Source organism: Neolamprologus multifasciatus, chromosome 13, assembly GCF_963576455.1.
Source record: "Neolamprologus multifasciatus chromosome 13, fNeoMul1.2, whole genome shotgun sequence".
NCBI lineage: Eukaryota > Metazoa > Chordata > Actinopteri > Cichliformes > Cichlidae > Neolamprologus > Neolamprologus multifasciatus.
The window spans coordinates 33,359,617-33,378,734 of record NC_140451.1 but is presented as its reverse complement, the minus strand read 5'-3'; the positions used below and the strand labels follow the sequence as shown (position 1 = coordinate 33,378,734).

General features: G+C 48.3%; 1 protein-coding gene across 4 annotated transcripts in view; it reads right to left on the bottom strand.

Annotated features, from left to right (window-relative positions):
* The window catches only part of LOC146505875 (spectrin beta chain, non-erythrocytic 1), a 66,939-nt gene that overhangs the window by 10,179 nt on the left and 37,642 nt on the right, over positions 1-19,118 (bottom strand). For 2 of the 4 annotated variants that reach the window (XM_085183281.1, XM_085183279.1), the window contains 26 exons: positions 18,141-18,258; positions 17,756-17,914; positions 17,340-17,435; positions 17,019-17,225; positions 16,751-16,904; positions 16,515-16,666; positions 16,220-16,438; positions 16,056-16,136; positions 15,769-15,975; positions 15,485-15,696; positions 14,402-14,539; positions 12,789-12,909; positions 12,464-12,679; positions 11,964-12,383; positions 10,727-10,929; positions 9,795-9,885; positions 9,543-9,689; positions 9,019-9,282; positions 7,452-7,676; positions 6,949-7,038; positions 6,523-6,801; positions 4,958-5,088; positions 4,678-4,882; positions 4,196-4,570; positions 3,858-3,944; positions 772-786 (listed from right to left, as the gene is read on the bottom strand). In XM_085183281.1, coding sequence (XP_085039407.1) covers positions 772-786; positions 3,858-3,944; positions 4,196-4,570; positions 4,678-4,882; positions 4,958-5,088; positions 6,523-6,801; positions 6,949-7,038; positions 7,452-7,676; positions 9,019-9,282; positions 9,543-9,689; positions 9,795-9,885; positions 10,727-10,929; positions 11,964-12,383; positions 12,464-12,679; positions 12,789-12,909; positions 14,402-14,539; positions 15,485-15,696; positions 15,769-15,975; positions 16,056-16,136; positions 16,220-16,438; positions 16,515-16,666; positions 16,751-16,904; positions 17,019-17,225; positions 17,340-17,435; positions 17,756-17,914; positions 18,141-18,258 — 4,612 coding nt within the window. The remainder of the gene's footprint in view (positions 1-771; positions 787-3,857; positions 3,945-4,195; positions 4,571-4,677; positions 4,883-4,957; positions 5,089-6,522; positions 6,802-6,948; positions 7,039-7,451; positions 7,677-9,018; positions 9,283-9,542; positions 9,690-9,794; positions 9,886-10,726; positions 10,930-11,963; positions 12,384-12,463; positions 12,680-12,788; positions 12,910-14,401; positions 14,540-15,484; positions 15,697-15,768; positions 15,976-16,055; positions 16,137-16,219; positions 16,439-16,514; positions 16,667-16,750; positions 16,905-17,018; positions 17,226-17,339; positions 17,436-17,755; positions 17,915-18,140; positions 18,259-19,118) is intronic. The other 2 variants (XM_085183282.1, XM_085183280.1) reach the window with 1 other exon arrangement.

Below are 19,118 nucleotides of genomic sequence, written 5' to 3'. Positions count from 1 at the left end.
CTTTCACACAAACTGCTGAGCTGTCTTTAAACGTACCTCACATGTTACTAATGTTAAAGATTACACTGTTACATTGTTACTCATTAAAAGCACGTGTTTGTTACCAACTGGTGACTTTCTGCAGAAACGTGTTGAATCTGCACATCAAAGTCCAGTTTTAATCAAATTGATCGAATTATTTGGGAGTTTTTATTAGATTTTATCTTCTAAGCTTCTCACACATCGTTCAGTTTGTGTTGTATTTGTAACATTTTTCGATGAATCCAGGCCGCAGATGTTTTCACTGTGTTTGAGGAGGCAGCTTGTTCGGGGTGAATGCTTACAGAGCCGAACAGCCCGGCTGACCGTCATCGTTTCAGAATAACCCCTCTGACTCTGCGACTCGTCAGCTGATGGAGTCGTGGCGGCGGAGGACTGCAAGCTGAACGCTCTGGTAGCTAAAAGGTGCAGGAAGACTCAAACTATTTAAAAAGAGTTTGAAAGAAGCTTCGCTGGAGGCCAAAACTGTCAGTCTGTCGTCTTCTGTCTCTGCCGAGTCAGCAGACTCAAACTACGAGCAGCGCTTGTTCTAACCCCCTCTGCGGCCCAGGCGAGCGGAGACAAAGAATAAATGTTCGCAGCGTTTGCGGGAAACACTAAGCTGCATGGGAAGGACTAAAATGTTACTGCAGCTCATCAACATTTTAGTCAGACTGGAGGAAAGGAAGCCTAAAACTGCAGCCAAAATGAAGACTGATGCAAAGCCGACGTTTGTGGTAAACAGAGTCTCACCTCTGCCTTTCTCCTCTGGGCGGTCAGGGAGGAAACGGACATACAGGGAATGGTCAAAACACAACGCCATCAAAAACACTCAGTGCTCAGCATCAACAGTCCAGCTCCAGCAGGGCGGGGCTGACACGAACACGGAGCAAACCCAGCAGCTCGCGCGACGCACGGCTCTACTTTATTGGAGCGTGACGTTTCTCTTCATCGCGGCGAATCCGAAACCGAGAGCCGAACTGACGACAAGTCCGGGATTCCTTCTGCTCACCTGATTTCACTTATCCCAGTGGGCTCAAAGGTCACATGGCAGTCGGCACAGACAGTCTAGCTACGAGTGTGGCGGGATCTGACCAATCAGAAGCAGGGACGAGTAAGAGGTCTGTGAAGGTTCTCAGTCATCCAGGTCATCGTAGTCAAAGGAGCTTGCAAAGAAAAGCGTCTGGACTTCTTTAAGTTACTTGAAGACGTTTCACCTCTCATCCGAGAAGCTTCTTCAGTTCTTACGAAGTAAGAGGACGAGTAAGAGGTTCAGCACTACAGCGCCATCATTACATTTATTCTCCTAACAACGAAGGAACGCCGACAGCAGGTCGGCCTGTTTAGGATCCTTGTTTGGGATGTTAAAGGTTACAGAGCGACATCGTGTTTACAAAGCACAAATAGTGACGCCGTATCGGGCCGGCACCACCCCCCCGTAAAGATACTAATGCCAGCGCCAAAAAATGATTCCTCGCATTTAAACTGCTATAAATAACTTGTTGGTCTATGAAACAATGTATCTATGAAACAATGTATCTATGTAACAATGTATCTCTCATAAGCCTCAAACAACCTGTCACAAAGTATCACAATCAGTTTTTGGCAGTGACGTTTACGTATCCTTTGTTTATCCAGGTAAAGTCTTGTTGACATTAAAAATGTCTTCTTTCAGAGCGATCTGGACCAGAGGATAATGCACATAATGCAACAATCACCAGAGGTCTGCAAACATATTTGAAGTGCACAAAAAGCCGGATTGGTTAGAATGTGATTACAGTAACAGAGTTATGAAGATGCTTGAGAAACGTGTAATTTTAAAATGTTACATTGAACCTGTTTGTAAACCCTGTTTACCAACATAAAGATATTACACATGAAAAACACGGAAACGTTGCAAATCACTGTTTGGCAAAGCACCGGACCGCCAAACAAAAAGAGGCGGAGCCACGAGGTGTGCGAGCTGCTCAGCTGCTTCTCTTTCAGCCCAGCACGTCGCCTCCTCTCTGGAGTCAAGTCCTCATTTGAAGGTTTTTCACCAACGTTTAATTAAACCGTCCAGATCATTGACTGTAGAAAACATGGACGACGAGACAGCTCCCCAAAAATGAAGCCAAAACGTCTCTATCGCCCCCTGGTGTGTGGATGCAGTATAGGTCATAAACCCCGCCTCCTCCATGTTAGCGGATGGGACTGGGGTCAGACTAAAATAAATTAATTCTCCTTAGATAATTTTTTTCCAAAGATTCTTTCTTTTGTTTTCAATAGTTCTCATCACGCTGATTGATGTTCAAGGGGTCTCCTTTCCCATAAGTTTGATTCTAATTCCTACCGCGGTGATGTTAAATTGGGGTGAAACGTCATCATAAGAGCTTTGACTGACAGCTGCAGTCACGGAGAAACTTGCGTATCTCTGTTCGCGAATAGCAGATAGAGCGCAGGCTCTGAGAGGAGAGCCAGCGTTTACGCTATGAAAACACGACCGAGTGTTTTAACCTGACAGCCTGAGGTGTTCTTCAGTAAACTGGACTACCCGACAGAAGGACCCGAGGCCCCGCTGCACTGTTTCGGTAAGTTAAACGTGTTTGTCAGCTAATCCGTAACTACCGTCCTTAGCTAGCTCCTGAGACCTAGCTAGCTAAGATGAGCAACAAGCAACAAGCCTCCAACACAGTGCGTATGCTAGCGGCTAAGCTAACTAACGAATTAACAACAGAGTGATTTTAGAACTATAAGATGATGAGCTGTGTGTCTTTTTTATAACAGTGACATGGTTGTATTTACCTTAATTAAACGAGTCGTCAGTCGCGGTAAACCAGCAAAAAAAACTGGAGCAGCCGGGCTACGTAAAAAGTGTAGGGGGCGTGTTTGCGGTCACGTCCAGCGGGTGTGTGGGCGGGAGCGTTACACAGTCGCTCCACCTCAAGTCACTACTGCGCAGACTCTGGCTCCAAATTTGCAAGATGGCAGCCTCCACAAGCGGGAAATTTTTGCTTCATTTTTGCACAATGGTAGGAGGCGGGGTCGCGTCGTCCATGTTTTCTACAGTCAATGATCCAGATTTACAGAAACGTGACGCTGAGCTGTTTGAGGACACGTGAGAGCTGGAGGTGATGAGACCGCCTGTAACCTCAGCTGACGGGCAAAGATGGAGTCACACTTACAGGTTTCTACAGCGAGCTCTGAGCAACAAGTGCAAAGAGTAAAGAACAGCGTCATGAACCGTCACACAAAGACGCCGATGTGAGAGAAACATGTTAAAACTGCACATCTGGACTCTGTTTGTTACACTGCTGCACACTCACAGAAAAAGCGATTAAATCATTAAAAGCATGAAATTTATGAGTCCAAAAACGATCCTCACCTCACACTGCAACGCCCAAAGTGGGCGGAGCAATCAGATATTAAACTTGCATTTTAATGGCGAGCGGTGAGCCGTGCACGATTCTGCACGCCACGCTCCCGTTCACCTCCAACTCTGGTTTTAAACGATTTTTCCTCATCATGGGAATAACACAAAGCTGGAAGTGTGTTCCCAGGATTTTGACCATGCCCTGTAACAACGTTTAGCTTCCCTTCACCTCTCGATCTGCGACTCCAGCTCGTGTCCGAGTGTCTCAGAGAGCTAAAATTAGTCATGTGACAAAGCGGCTGAGCTGCGCAGGAAGAGTGCGGTGTTAGTGCGGCAGCAGTGCAGCATGCGCGAGGCAAACGGCCTTTTAAGGTGACGTCACGACGTCAGCGCTGCGTCCAGCTCATTGGTCAGTAAGAGGAGGATCAGGGTGAGAGTGAACTGATGTGGTTTCTCTGCACCTCTGCTGCCCGACACCGAGGCTCACCTCTCCTTCTCGCTTCTGGATGTCGTCGGCTTTGTCTCCAGCGTACGCCGACTGCAGGCGAACGGCGTCCTCCTGAAGCTGCCGCACCTGCGAGGGAAGCAGCACGGAAACGTTTCAACATACGGAAAAACACACGAGGAAGGAAAACCTGACGATAGTCTCCATCAGCTCTAAATAACGTCACTGTCTTCATTTCTCATTGGAAAATATCAGTTTGAGTTTCTGATTCAGCGAGAGGCAGACTGAAGATAATCAGGACGACCTCGTTTAACGGGACGAGCGCTCGCACAGATCCAGGCTCGGCGGGAAAGAGAAGAGGGAGGAGGATAAATATTCACCTGCGTTCCCAGCGCCTGAATGTCGTGTTCGAAGGTGGTGTGCATCCTCTGCAGGGTCTCCACCGTGTTCTGGTCGCGGCCCAGCTCCTCCGGCAGCTTCTTGTGTTTGTCCAGGATGCGGTTGAGGATCTCCTTGGCGTCGTGGTAGAATTTGTGGAGCTCGTAGGAGGCGGCGAGGATCTGCGTCCGTGTGTCGATGAGCTCCAGCAGGTCGGCCCAGGCCTCGTTCAGGCCGTCCTTCCACTCCGCGATGGTGGCGGCGTCGCCGTGGCCCGTGTTGATCAGCTCGTCCGCCAGCTTGTTGACGCCGTCCACGCGCTCCTGGCCGATGTTGCCCGTGTCGCGGGCGAATTCTCTGAAACGCTCCTGCAGCATCTGCAAGAGGAGAGGAAATAGAAATGGGCACGCTCACAAACGACGGGTTTTTTACGCGCACAGCGGCGCCTGCACAGCGCGAGGACGCGGCTGATCGAGTAACTCACGGTGACGTGCTCGTAGTCCTGTCCCAGCTCGTGCGATCCGGCCACCACCTCCCTCTCGGCGATCCACTGCTCGAGGTCGTCCACCTCCCGGTTGAGCTGGAAGAGGCGGAAACGCTCGTCCAGCTTCCCGCGGCGCTCCTCGGACAGATCCTTCAGGCCGGCGTACAGCTTGTCCACCTGAGACTGACGCATGCCGATGCGCTCGCTGCAGGACAGATTTTAAATCCTCATTATTCGCTAAACTCATTCCTCTCTGTGACAAAGCAGGAAACGACCTCACCTGTCGGGGTGCCCAGCGGCCACCAGGCCCCGGCTGGTGCTGGACAGCTGGTGGACGGTGTCGGCGTAGTCCTCCACCGCCTGCTCCAGGATCTGATGCTTCTTCAGCATGGCCACCGAGCTCTGCTCGTCCTATCGACACACACAGGCTGGTTTTAACAGAAGCAAAAGCTCAGATTTCTCTGGACTTTCCAACATGATTCAAAAAGAAACTAAATTAAAGAATCAGAAACAAGAAGTGAGAAAGGAGACGAGATGCTGAGGAAAAGAAAAGTGAAGGAAGCTGAGAAGAGTCGGGAATGTTAAACAGCTCTGACAGTTTCCCGTCACCTGCACAGTTCAAGTGAAAACATCACCTGCCTCCAGAGTTTTTAGACTGAGCTGAGCAGCAGAAACAGTCTGATACCAACACAAAAGCAAAGAGAGGAAACGGGAGGTGCCCGAAAACCAAGAAAGAGGAAGTTTTTAGCCATGAGGACAGAAACACGGACCGACTGACTCTCTGTAACATCGTCTTTATTTAAATCGTGCAGGATGTTTCCTCAAGATGGTTCAAAGAGTCGCGGAGTGTTTGAGAAAAGCTTTAAGCTGTTTAAAGATATTTTACAGCAAAGTTTAAAGTTTAAAAGCTGCAGTTCCTCGAACGTCCACTAGAGGCTCCAGCAGTGAGTCTGTCCCCATAGACTCCCATGTTAAAACTTTAGATTTTAATTAAGTACAGATTAAAGATTAAAAGGAAGTAAAAGACAGGAAGTAGAATAAGAGCGTCTCTATATGCAGAGGACAGGTTTTCTGTACTGGAGGAGACGTTAACAGTTTCTCTGGGGTTCATTTCAGGAGTCAGAGACAAATATAACAACTGCTTCATAACTCACCTGGTTAACTTATATTTAGGCTTAAAACTTGCATTATTAGGGGCGTGGCCTCTTTGACTGACAGGCGGCTGTAGCTGCTAGCTGTCTGCTAGTCCTGGTCTGGACCGTGTTAGCACAATAACCCCACAGCAGCCGTATTATTGGTCGGATAAAGATGCTAAAAGTGCTCCGACAGAAGGAAACGGAGCGTCTGAGACGTCTGAGCTCCAGTTTTTTGGATGTTAGGATGTTGCTGAGCACTGATCAGCAGGTGAGATGCTCCCACACAGTTTGATCACCAAACTTAACTCAGTAATCTGGCCTTCAAAACATCTAACAGTTGAAACACCCAGAGAGATACAAGGAAAGCCTCAACAAACATACAACCAATGAGATTAAGTGGTCGTAAGATTTTCATTAACGTCTTTTTTCCTGCTCAGAGATATCCAATCACACTGTGCCTGAATGCAACAGGGCTGCTGCAGGTCAGAGAGAACTGCAAGAAAATAATCGGGGAAATGTTGTCCTTAGAGATGCTTTTATTCTGAAAGTCTGAACACATCCACCTCCAAAGCTGACTGTTTGGTAAGATGATGTACTGAGGTGCCAGTGCACTAAAGCCTGACTTCCTGATCTCACGTGTCAGAGCTCTGTTAGTTTGAAAGCGTCCGTCTTCTCCACAACACAACGCCATCACGGCTCCTCCCCTCACCTTGGCCTTCTCCTCTGACATCATGTACAGCTCCTGCTCGCTCATCCAGGCTTCGGCCTCGGCGGCGTCAAAGTAGTACTGCTGCGCCTCGTGGGCCTCGCTGAGGCGCGTGTGGCGCTTCTCCGTCTCCTTCTTGATTTGCTCCCACAGCGACTGCAGGTCGGCGAGCCGCTGGCGGATCAGCTCGGTCGTCGGGCTGTCCTCGCGCAGGACGTGTTGGCTGCGCTCGAAGATGTCGTCGTAGCGAGGCTGGTGGCCCTGGATCTCCTTCTGCAAGGTCTGTGAAGGTCAAAGGTCACAGAGAGGATCATATGAGGGTTTCTGCTTTTATATTGAAATATTGCAAAAATCCCAAACAGGAAGTGGTTAGAAATAAAAACCATCAACGTGAAAAACGTGCAGGTTGCAGGTAAAGGTGAGGCGTACCTGGTTCTTCTTGATCAGGAGCTGGACCGTCTGCAGGTTGTGTCCGTGGTCGGTGGAAGTGGCGAGAGGCATCCTCTCCTCCACCCACAGCTGCACACACACACACACACACACACACACACACACACACACAGATCAGTGCGACTGCAGCAGTGCTGCGACTTCCTCTCTGACGGTTTTACTTCTGGTTCCTTCTCAGAAACGACTTCAGTCAAAAGTCGTTTCTGAGAAACGTGGAGACGTTTGTGTTCATGTTATTAAAACATGTGTGTCATCGTTAAAGGACCAAAATCACATTAAAAATTATAAATTATTTATGTACTTTTTGTGTTGTTGTATTTAAAGCATATTTTCTTTTTTTTTGCTGAAGTTTTTCTTTGATTCATTTTTATTTGTCTCCAAATTTGTTTACTTTTAATGTTTCACACAAATTAATCCATTAATTTTGTATTTTACTAACGTTTTGTTGTTTTCTTTTCACCTTCGTTACATTAAAAACTTACGATCTCGTCCTCCACGTCTCGGTTGAACTGGTGGATCTCCCTGGAGGCCATGAGGTGGTCTCTCCTCTTCTTCAGTGGTTCCTGGAGCGTCTGGAACTTCCTCTCCACGGTGACTCTCTGTCCATCCACCTCCTCGGAGCCTTTCCCCTCCTGGCTAAGGGCCTGTGACTGTTTCTGCAGCTCCTCCACCTCCTTCTGACGCACATCCACCTGGCTCTCCAGGATCTGCAGGAGGACAGTTTACAGGTGAGACGGGGAGAAGACGCCGCTGCAGCCCCCCCCCCAGAAAATATGTGAATGACGTTTAAGACAAACAGTTTGTTTCAACAGAGCTGAAAGTTTTTCTGATATTCGGTTCAATCGTCGGTACGATGTTGTTTTATTTGCATCTTTTTGCTTTAACGAGGAAAATAAAATAATTTAATAAAATACCTTCAGAAAATATTCTGATGACGAGCAAATACAAAGCGAGAAATATCCACAGAAAAATCTAAATATTAAAAAATTAAGACCTAAAAACGAAATAAAATCAAAATTTTAAAAATAAAATACTTCATTTGGTTTCAAAAATCAATAAGCAGCAAAAAGAAACAATAAAAATAAATAAAATAAATAAGAGAAGCTTAAAACTCAGTTAATGAGTAAAAATACAAAACTGCCAAAATAAATAAATAATAATATTTAAATAAATCAAATCATAAAGTTATCATTAAAATAGAATTCATGTATAAAAAATATTAAATAAAAATACTTTAAATTAAAAACAGTGTTGCTCACTGAAGAACCAAACATATGGTGTTAAAAAAATTAAAGAATATATTTTTAAAAACTGGTCTCGTCTTATTTTCCTTCAGTATTGTCAAAAAAGTAAAATCAAAAATCTCCTGACGTCCGAGAAGCGACGACAAACCAAAGAACGTCCGCAGCAGAAACAGGACAGCCTGAACTAAAATTAGAGCAGCGAGGAAGACGAGGAGGAGGAGGAGGGTTTGTTTTCCTCTCTCTCTGTTTGACGGATCAAACACTCTGCTAATGATCTCCCTCCAACACCACACACACGCTCCTGTTTTACCATCTCTGTGAGGACCTCCCTGTTACTCCTACACTAATAAAACCATCTTTGGCACCATCGAGGACCTCCACCTTTAAAACCATCACCGGTGGTAAAACGGCGAGGTCCCCACAAACACGGCTGTCCGCGCTCTCAGCGTGGGCTCGACACTCCAGTGAAGATTACGTAAGAGGAGCGAGTGTGAGGCTGAATTATGTAAAAGCTGCTTAGAAAGCGTGACGATGGAGGACTCGCAGCAACGACGAGCTTCAATCAATCAATAATTATCTGATTAGGAAAAAAGCTGTTTCTGTGCAGAATGACACGCGTCAGGGGCGTGCCTAAAGAAGGGGGGGCCGGGGCCCGCCCTGCTGTTAGCATGAAATCACAGGTTTGCAGTTTCCAGGGAAACCCTCCGACAGCTGATCGAGTCGATAATAACAAATGTTTTTCGCCAACATCGTGCAGAAACAGTTTATAGTTCACCCTGAAAGGAAACAAACGCCTCGTCCTCACCTGCTGCTTCTTCAGCAGGATGTTGACCGAGGTGAGGTCTTTGCCGTAGTCGTCCGACTGCAGCTGCGCCTCCAGCCCGCCCAGCCACTTGTCCAGGTCGGCGCAGCTCTGCGTGAACAGCTCGGCCTTGTTGGCGTCGAACAGACACTTGGCTTTGGTCTGCGTGGTCGACTCCAGCTCGTCCCACATCGTCTGCAGGGACGCCAGCTTCTCCTTCACCATGGCCTCCGTGTCTGGTTTCTCTGCCGTCAGCGTCTGCCCGTCCTGCGGCACAGGAGGTTTCAACCAATCGTCAGAGCAGAAAACAACGATGCATCTACACCTTGAGCAGCTTTACAACAGGTGATGTCACAGAGACTCTTTTCCATATTTGTGCTGATACACGAGGATGTGTGACGTTTATGCTCTCAGTGATGTCACCGACAGGCTGCTCTCGTACTCTAACAGCTGCTCGGCTCATCTGTGCTGCGTACTTCAGTCCACCGATTCCCTCCTCCGTCTGACTCCGCCCCCTCCCTGCTCACCTTGTTGATCTTGTCCAGCCACTCCTTGTTGGACTGCAGTTCCGCCATGAAGGCCTGGTGCTTCAGCCACTTGCTGTGGAGGTTCCTGGCCTCGTCGTACGACATGTCCTGAGCCGTCAGCATCTTCTCGTTGATCCACAGGGACAGCTGAGGACACACAGCCGGCAAACGAGCTCAGACACAGCAGCTGAAGCAGAGGCTACGCCCTCCGCACTCTGGGTGTTTCGTGTGTTTTGAATGGCGGCGCTTTACCTCCTGGCAGTCCTGCAGGAACTTCTGCAGGTCTCTGTTGTCCTTCAGCCTCGTCAGCAGGTCGCTGGCAGCCGCTCGGTTCTTCTTGTGTCTGCAGAACAAAAGTTATTTGGTTTCGTTTTTCTGCAGGAAGGTTAAAGTTTGCAAAGCTCACGTTTCCCTTTAACCCTTTAAGACCTACCATAGAACCAAGTCCGCCAGAGCTTATATTATATGTTTACATGCTGTGGAGCCATTTTTGGGAGCATTTCAAGTTGCTATACATCAATACAACCATTACAGCCTAAATTTTAATAATATGTCTGCATTAAGTGCATAGTAATTACATAAATTGCAAAAAAAGTGCAATAAACTACAAAAAAATTGAAAATCGTTTTTGTTTTTTTAACATATATTTCTAGTTAGAGAAATTTAAGAGGCTTATCCCTCAAAACTGTAAATACAAAAAAGTTGCACAAAATAGTTTCCCACCACAGGAAATTTATTTTGAGTGTCTTCATAGTTTTATTTTTGAAATACATCAATTTTTATACACTGCAGGAAAAACGAAAATAAATATTATAATGCAAATTTGCAGAAAAGCAGCATATGCATCAAAATAAACTATTTCCAGCAGTGCAATATGAGTCCTAAGTCCTTTTTATGCAGTTTTTGCAAAGCTATATGTGGAAGGAAACTGTGACCGAGGACAAGCTGATGGCATAAGATGTAAGTACAACTCCTCCGGTTTCATATGCAGAAAAAATTATTGTGCTAGCTCACGTGGTTGCAGAGCTACCGGGATTTAAAAATAGTTACGCAAAACAGAGCGTGCTGCTCTGACCGGCTTTAAAGGGTTAACATCGTCACATGTATCGTAAACAGGAAATGATCAAATGATCCCCCCTCCCTCCCCGGATCGATTTCTCACACACTGACAGACTCTTGGTCACCTCTGGTCGATGGAGTCCACCTTCTCCTGGATGCGCTCGGCGTTGATGTTGTCGTCAGCGACCAGGCGGCGGCCGGTGTCGACCACGGCGCCGATCTTCTCCTCGTTGGCGTCCATGGTGGTCATGAAGTCCTCCTGCTTCTTGATAGCAGCCTCGGCGCCCTCCAGGGTGGTGGGCATCTCTGTATGAGCCAGGACGTACTCCTGGTGGAGGAACGCAGAGGAGTCGTTAAAAACAAGCATGTGAATGATGTCATAGAGGGGGGTGGGGCTTTTTCAAGCCTGCACGAGAGGCAGCCAATCAAAACAAAGTCATCTTAAAGGGGTTGTTTCAGAATGAAATGTAAGAACGATCTCGAAACCATCGAACTTCTACGTTAAAGTGAAGGAAGCAGGCGGAGGTTGTTACACTGAGATGAGCTGCAGCCACCAGCTTAAACTTTAATTCGTCTGATGTAATCCTCCCGTCTCCGCTAACTAATGAGCAGCCTGGCTAAGCACAGCCTTCATCATCATCATCATCATCATCATCATCATCAGGATTTCCACCATTTTGCCAGAGGAGGAGAAGACCAAACACAGAGACGTTACCATTCGTTCTGGAGTTTTTATTCATTAATGTTCTGTGTAACTGCTACAAGAAACATAACATGTGGCTGTAATGGAGGCTTTTCACCAGCAGGTGGCAGCATGTGACCTGAGAAAACAGCCGCACAACCAGAAACGTTTCTAATCTGAGGTGTTCGAAATCACAGCTGATGATTCTTTGACTGTGACGCAGGCCGAGGCCTCTGATTGCACAGCGAGCGCCACGCTCACGCTTAGAGACGTCACTCTCGTCTCTCAGCTGAGCAGCTCTTTGACCTTTGACATCCTCTGCGGGACGTTTGAGCTCTGACTGTGTGAAGCTCAGAGACTGAGGCGTATTTGATACCTCTGACTCACCGTTTCCAGCTAAAGGTTTTTATTTGGGTAAAAGTTATGCAAAGAAAGAAAGAAGCTGGATTCTGTCCCAGCATGCACTTGGGGTACAGAGGGAGAGATCTGGGCCAAAATCATGTGACGGTGGCCTCGACCAACGCCAGGTCGCAGATCGGAGACGGTGAGCATCATTAATGCGACGGCGGTTCACTCTGTGCTCACATCACATGACCCTCTGAACCATTTCCTGTCGTCTGGTATCCATGGTAACTGAGGTTTCAGATTCTACATCAGGTGAGAAGGAACGGCGAGCTCACCTGGTTGTTGAGGAAGGCCTCGGCCTGCTTGGTGTCGCGGAGGAACAGCTGGTAAGCGTGAGACTGGGACAGCAGGTTCTGCCGGTTCTCCCACATCTTGTGCAGCTCGTTCCAGCCGGTGTCCAGCGCCTGCAGCCGCTGCCGCAGGAACATGTACTGCGCGTCCGTCTGGCCCTGCGTCACCATCTCGCCCATGTCCCTCATCTTCTGGTAGTCCTCCTCATAGTTGCGGATCTCGTTCTTGATGCCCTCGTGCTGGGCCAGCAGCTTCTCGGCCTCGGCCAGCGTGTTGGGCATGTCCTCGGAGGCGATGACCGTCTGCGTCCGCGACAGCCACGACTGGAAGTCGTCAAGGTCGCGCAGGAACTGCTGCAGCTTGCTGGCTTCGCCCAGAGACTCCTCCCGGTTCTTCAGGGTGTCCTGAAAACAGCCAGGAGATGATTAGCGGCACCAAATTCTCCGTTTGGTAGTTGTATACAGACACGAGGAGAAAAGCCTACTTTCATCTCGTCCCAGACGCCGGTGATCTCAGCCAGACGCCCTTTGATGGCCTCGGACTGCTCCGGGTGTTCGGAGCCCAAACGCTCCGCCTCCTTTCCCAGGTCGCTCAGCTTGTCCTGGATGGCCACGAGGTCGCGCTCCATCCCCGTCAGCTTCCTCTGCAGAGCCATGACGCCGGCCAGGTCGTTCCCCAGCTCCTGGGTCGACTCGATCACCTGCACACAGACGGGGGGCAAAAAGATCGATCAGGCGCCACAGAGTGGTTCGTGTAAAAGTCACGCCTCTCGCCGTTCGCCGGTTTTGGTAATTTGGCTCTGTTGGTACCTTGGTCTTCTCTTTGATCCAGGACTTGGTCTCGTTGCACTCCAGGTGGTAGTTCTGGACTCCCAGAGCCGAGTTCAGGCTTTCCTTCTTCTGATCCACCAGATCTCTGAACTGGCTCCACCTGAACACAGAAACACCGTCAACTCTGATTCGATTTACCTGCTCAGGTTTGATGCGTTTGATGCGTTTGATCCGATCAACCCTGCAGCTCACTTATTATCAATTTTACTTTGATGTCATTTAAACTCATTTTATTTACATTCTCAGTTTTAATAACAGCTTAACTCTGGTTTAGCGCCAACATTTGTTTTACGTTTAATGTTGAAATATAAACCAACATTAAAGCTTTTTTTATTCTACGATTACAAATGTAAACCAATAATTACGAGATATTCTGTTGCTTCCAGCTTTAGATCCAACCAGCATTGATCTTTAGTGTAGTTTTAAAAATCTGCTTCAGTTACTCAGACTTCATTAACCTCACATATAAGTATGACTCCAGTTAGCACGCTATCCAAATCTGCTCCATCTGGAAGACGCTGTAAAAGTTTCAAAGGAGTCTGAAACGAGTCAGGGAAGCTTATTCCAGACTGATGACAGGGATACTGAGGTGAGCTGCTGAACTTTCTGTCAGTTAGCGCTGCTGTTTTTGTTGCTGTTAGCTTCTGCTAGCTGCTGCTAGCCTCTGTTAGCTGCTGCTAGCGTCTGTTAGCTGCTGCTAGCGTCTGTTAGCTGCTGCTAGCCGCTGTTAGCCAGCATTGGTAAACCTTTCTCTGAAGTGAAGCTAACATTGTTGGACTCCTAGACTTTAACTGATTAAGTGTTCATATGATGTGAGAATGTAATCAAACTGTTTATCAGAGGAAGTGTCATTTTTAGGACACTTGAGGCTAACATTAGCTCACAGATGCTAGCTTAAATGCTATGATGCTAGCATAAACCAGCGGCTGCTTCTATGTATTTTTAATGCTGAGAGACATAATTACACCTAATCAATGAATATTTATGAGTAAAACATTTTTTCTTATTAAATAACCTAAAATAATTACCAGTATATCTTCAAAGTGTCTTTATTGACATGAACAGACTTTAATAACTGCGGGGTTGTGTTCAGTTTTTCTGTTAGCTAAGTTTATCAGGAAGAAACAGCTTTGAAGCCGAGCAGGATCCAGGAGTTTCTCCACTGAGACGGAGCAAAGCTGGTGTTGCTTTATAAATATTTCATATCAAAGTGAAATAAGAAACATTTAGAGAAATGATTTCATGTTTTCAGCCAAACATCACAAACGTATCCAGATGCAGACCTGCTGGATACACGGACGTTCTGGTTCAATCAAAGCTCTGGTTGATTATTTGTCATTTAAAACAGGTAAAAATACATTTGAGCCTCTTTTTAACCTCAGTGCAGCTTCACTTCCTGACTCGTCTCCGATCAGCTGCTAAATCAACTTTTCACTGTGACTAAAAGTTTCTCAGCTGACCGACGTGCTCGCGTTCCTCTCCGCCGTCTCCTTCAGTCTCAGATCGGTTTCTTTGTCGTTTTTAATCTCGCTTCCTTCACGAGTCTAATCGCCGTGCTGTCATCAGAGGCCTGATAATCCCAGTTTGATTACCTGGTATTGAGTTTGTCCTGCTGGGCTTTGATCTCCTTCTCGCTGGGATGTCCACTGTGGATCAGCTGCCTGGCAACCTGGTTTACCACGGCAACCCGGGACGCCTGGCTGTTCATCTCCGGCTCCAAACTCTCGAACCTGAACAGAGACGTTTAGTCGGACGTCACGAGGATCATCAGCATGAATATTTAAAAAAGATGGAAACCCTGTGAATCCTTATTGCAAACAACAAACAGCTGCAGGACAGTTTTCTTTGTCCTAACGGCCGATCAGGAGAACCAGGATGAGGTCACAGGTGTGTCTCCCAACAACGTATCAAAGTCGGACTTTACATCAAAGGTTTGAGCGTCTGAATCTGGCCATGAAAAGCTCAGAAACACTCAAACAACGACGGTTAATGCCAAAGAAAAGAGTTTGAGGTGGACCTGTTCTCATTTACAGCTCCGTGTTTTTATTCCTGCAGAGATCAAATTAAACCTGAGCTCGTAAAACTCCAGTTTTAATCAGACTCCGGTTCGTTTGAAAAGTTTGTTTTCATGGGGCGTGCGATGGGTTTGACTGCTGTTATAACACAGGTGTGTCTGTCGCTGTAATTCAACCTGCTGACTAATGGTGACCGGTCCAGGGTGTGCGCCACCTCGTGCCTGACCCCGAAGACCAAACGAACCTCCTCAAAACTCTCCGTGAGTTTAACGATGCAGCTGGAGTCTGAGCCTGGTCCTCACCAGTGCAGTTAAACAAACACACACTTAACCAGCATCTGGGATCGGATCCATGTGACGTTTTGTGGTCGAACAAAACAGAGACAAGCAGCTGAAAACCCGAGAAGAAGCCGCTGTGAACGAACCATGTAACCACACACACTCTGCTGTAAATAACAGTTTACTGGTCTGTTCCCACAGCTTCCACTGGAACATTATTTCTGGCCCTGCTGGGAGGAGAGGGCAGTAAAACACCCCGTAACTGAGCCGTTAAACGAGCGACTGTGGGCGTAACCCGGACAGGGTGGGCGCGGCGTGCGTTTGCATGGAAATCTGATATTTTCCGTTATTCTTCGACGAGCCGATGGCGGCCGGTTCTTACCGGTGCTGGACGACCTCCAGGTCCTCCAGTTTCTCGGGGATGTCCATGCTGTTGAGCCACTGCTCCTTCTCGTCGATCCACCGCTCGCAGGCGTCGGCTTCGCTCATCATCTTGTAGAGCGCCAGAGCGTCCTGCAGCGCCTGTTTCCGGAGCCGCGTCAGCTCGGCCACCTCCTTGTAGCGCTCCTCGATGCCCGCCAGCCGGCTCTGAACCTGCGAGCGCACAAACCGTCAGCGGGGTGCGTTGAAGCTTTACCTGGTTTGAAGCGTTGCTGCGTCCGTCACCTCCTCGGAGTTGGCCTTCTCGGGCGGCAGCGTCCGCGACTGCTCGTGCAGAGCGTCGATGACGGGCCGGTAGCTGCCGATCTCCTCCGCCACGTCCTTGTGCTTCTTCACCAGAGCCTGAGTGGAGAACTCGTCGTGGCCGACGTCGACGCTGGAGACGATCCGCAGCACGTCCAGCATCCACGTGTCGATGTCGTCCGCGTCGGCCTGCGGACGGAAAAACAAACGTTTACCTTCCTGTGTCAGAGTTCGGTCGCTGGTTTCTGAGACTGGGAGAACGTTTTCACCTGGAACTGGTGCTGGTTGCAGGCCTCCTGCAGGCGGGCCTTACGGACAGCGGAGAGATGCTCCAGAGCCGCCCACTGTTCCTGCGGGAGGTGGGAGGGAAGGCGTTAGGAACAGGCGGGGATTCGTTCGTGTCGTGTGTGACCGCGGCACAGGTGCGTCCTACCTGGATGTCCTTGATTCGCTCTTTTATCTTGTCGGCTCCAAAGTGGTTGTCGGCCACCAGCTCCTCGCCCTGCTTGATGGTCTGCTGCAGGTGGGCGGCGCGCCCGCTCATCTCGTCTTCGAAGGCTTTGTGCTGGCTCAGCAGTCGCAGCGAGCCCGTGAGGTCCTTCCCATAATCCTCGGAGGAGAGGATCTGCTCCTTCTCCCTGATCCACCCCTCCTGCAGACCCCACACACCCACGCGTCACTCACAGGAGCTCAAACCACCGATTTACTACAAATAAAACAACGATCACCTCTTCAGCCATTTCCCAGAAGAACTTCCACAGGCGGCGGGACTCCTCGAGGCGCGCTCGCCGCTCAGCCGCCAGCTGGTTCAGCTCCTGGTAGCAGAACTCGAGGTGAGCGACTCGGTCCTTGATGATCTGAGGGTCGCACGGCTTATAATCTGAGGAGGAGGAGCAGGAGGAGATGGAGGCGTTACTGGAGAACAAACAGGTGGAGCTAAGCGGGTAAGGTCTGCGTGTCGCACCCTCGGTGTCGCCGGCAAACTTCTGAGCGTTGCTGTTGACGTTTCGGACTCGGTCGGCCTGGATGCTGATGTCCGCCTCCACCAGGGCGTGCTTCTGCAGCAGGTCCTCCACGCCCAGCAGGTGCTTCCCGTAATCCTGAGACAGCAGCAGCATCTGGAGGTGGCGAGCACAGGGGCGGAGGTTAAACAGCAGCAGAGCTCAAACAAGAAATAAGAACGACCAATCAGGAAGACAAAGCCGCTGATAAAAGATGGCGTCCCTCCGTACCTTCATCTCGTCCATCCAGTCCATGATGTAGAGCATCTCCTGGAAGACTCTCTGCAGGCCCAGGTTCATCTCCAGCCGCTGCCTGCGCGCCTTCAGCAGCTCCAGCAGATACTCCCACAGACGGATCACGTTGTCCTTCCTAGCTGTGATGCGTTTGATGTCATGGTAACTCTCCGCCTCCAGCTCCTTCGCCACGGCAACCACCGCCTACACCGGTGATAAGGAGGAGATGATAAGGAGGAGAATAACTTTCTAAGCTTTCACTCCGCCTAAACCGATCGATACGGGGCGTCAGACGAGACGAGCAGGTGACGGACTCACCTGAACTCGCTCCTCGTACGCAGCGATGTCCGTTTCTATGGCTTCGTGTTTCTTAGTAGCAGCTTCCACGGCCTGAAGGTCGAATCCAAAGTTATCCTGAGGGACGACAGAGGAAAGGAAACGAGGAAACGAGGAACACACAGAGGAAACAACATGAGGAGGGGACAGGGGAGGGAATAAGGATAAAGGAGAGGAAGGGAGTGGGAAAGAAAAAAGGAGATGAGGAAGGGAATGGGGACGAAGAGGAGAGAGGAAAGAAAATAATAAGGATAGAGGAAACAAGAAGAAGATGAAGATAGGAAAGGATACACGGAAAGGGAAGGAAACATGGAGGTGATCAGAGGACATAAAGATCAATTAAAATGATTCCTATGAAAGGTTTCGATCGAAGGTGACGGGGGCGGAGCCAAGCGTACCTGTGAGACCAGCCTCTGGTTCTCGCTCAGCCACGTCTCCCTCATGGCAGCTTTGCGGTCGAAGCGTCGGGCGAGTTGCTCCAGTTTCTCCTGACGAATCAGCTCCGTCCTCAGAGCCAGCTCCCGTTCGTGCTCCGCCTTCTCCAGACGCTCCCACGCCTAAAACAAACGCACACAGGAGCAGCTCTTTACATCTGTCTGAACATCTGGAGCAGTTCTGAACCTTGGACTCAAAGCCAGGTCGACACATCCAGGTGACTCTAAACCGTCCAATCAGCTCACGTCGCCTCTCAGATTAATGTAAAATAAATGATCTGAGGAAAAGTCAGAAACGTTTAAAGGCTCCATTCAGAGCTCTGACACAGAGCTGGAGGCAGGCGGGTACCTTGTTGATGTCGGAGATGAGCTTGCCCTCTCGGGGGGTGTAGACCTTCTGGTTGTTCGCCCTCATCTTGCTCTGGATGGTGAACAGAAGGACCTCCAGGTTTCCCTTCTCTGTGAACCTGAAACACAGCAGCACAAACTCAGCTGTCTGAACCCTGCAGAGGAGAGTCTGAGTGTGGCGGTAAATCTTCAGGTAACGGGAGGAACGGCGAGTCTTTTTGCTTTGCTCTCAGATGTGCGACTCGTTCCAGGAAAACTATTAAACGTCAGGTTTGTTTCATATCTTCTTAATATTTCATCTCCTTTAACCCTTTAAGACCTACCATAGAACCAAGTCCGCCAGAGCTTATATTATATGTTTACATGCTGTGGAGCCATTTTTGGGAGCATTTCAAGTTGCTATACATCAATACAACCATTACAGCCCAGATTTTAATAATATGTCTGCATTAAGTGCATAGTAATTACATAAGTTGCAAAAAAGTGCAATAAACTACCAAAAAATGTAAAATCGTTTTTGTTTTTTTAACATATATTTCTAGTTAGAGAAATTTAAGAGGCTTATCCCTCAAAACTGTAAATACAAAAAAGTTGCACAAAATAGTTTCCCACCACAGGAAATTTATTTTGAGTGTCTTCATAGTTTTATTTTTGAAATACACCAATTTTTATATACTGCAGGAAAAACGAAAATAAATATTAAAATGCAAATTTGCAAAAAAGCAGCATATGCATCAAAATAAACTATTTCCAGCAGTGCAATATGAGTCCTAAGCATCCCAGAAACCACACAGAAAGTCAGAGAGTGAAAGATAACTTTTAAAAACACCAGTATAGGCTCATGAGGCCCTGATGGTAAAAAACTACATTTCTGCGAAAATGATGTCACTTCCTGTTTCGGGCAGGACATGCGATAGTTCGCACTGATGGATGTAGGAAGTGTTATGAACAGCTGATCGGATCGGCAAAGCGTGTTTAT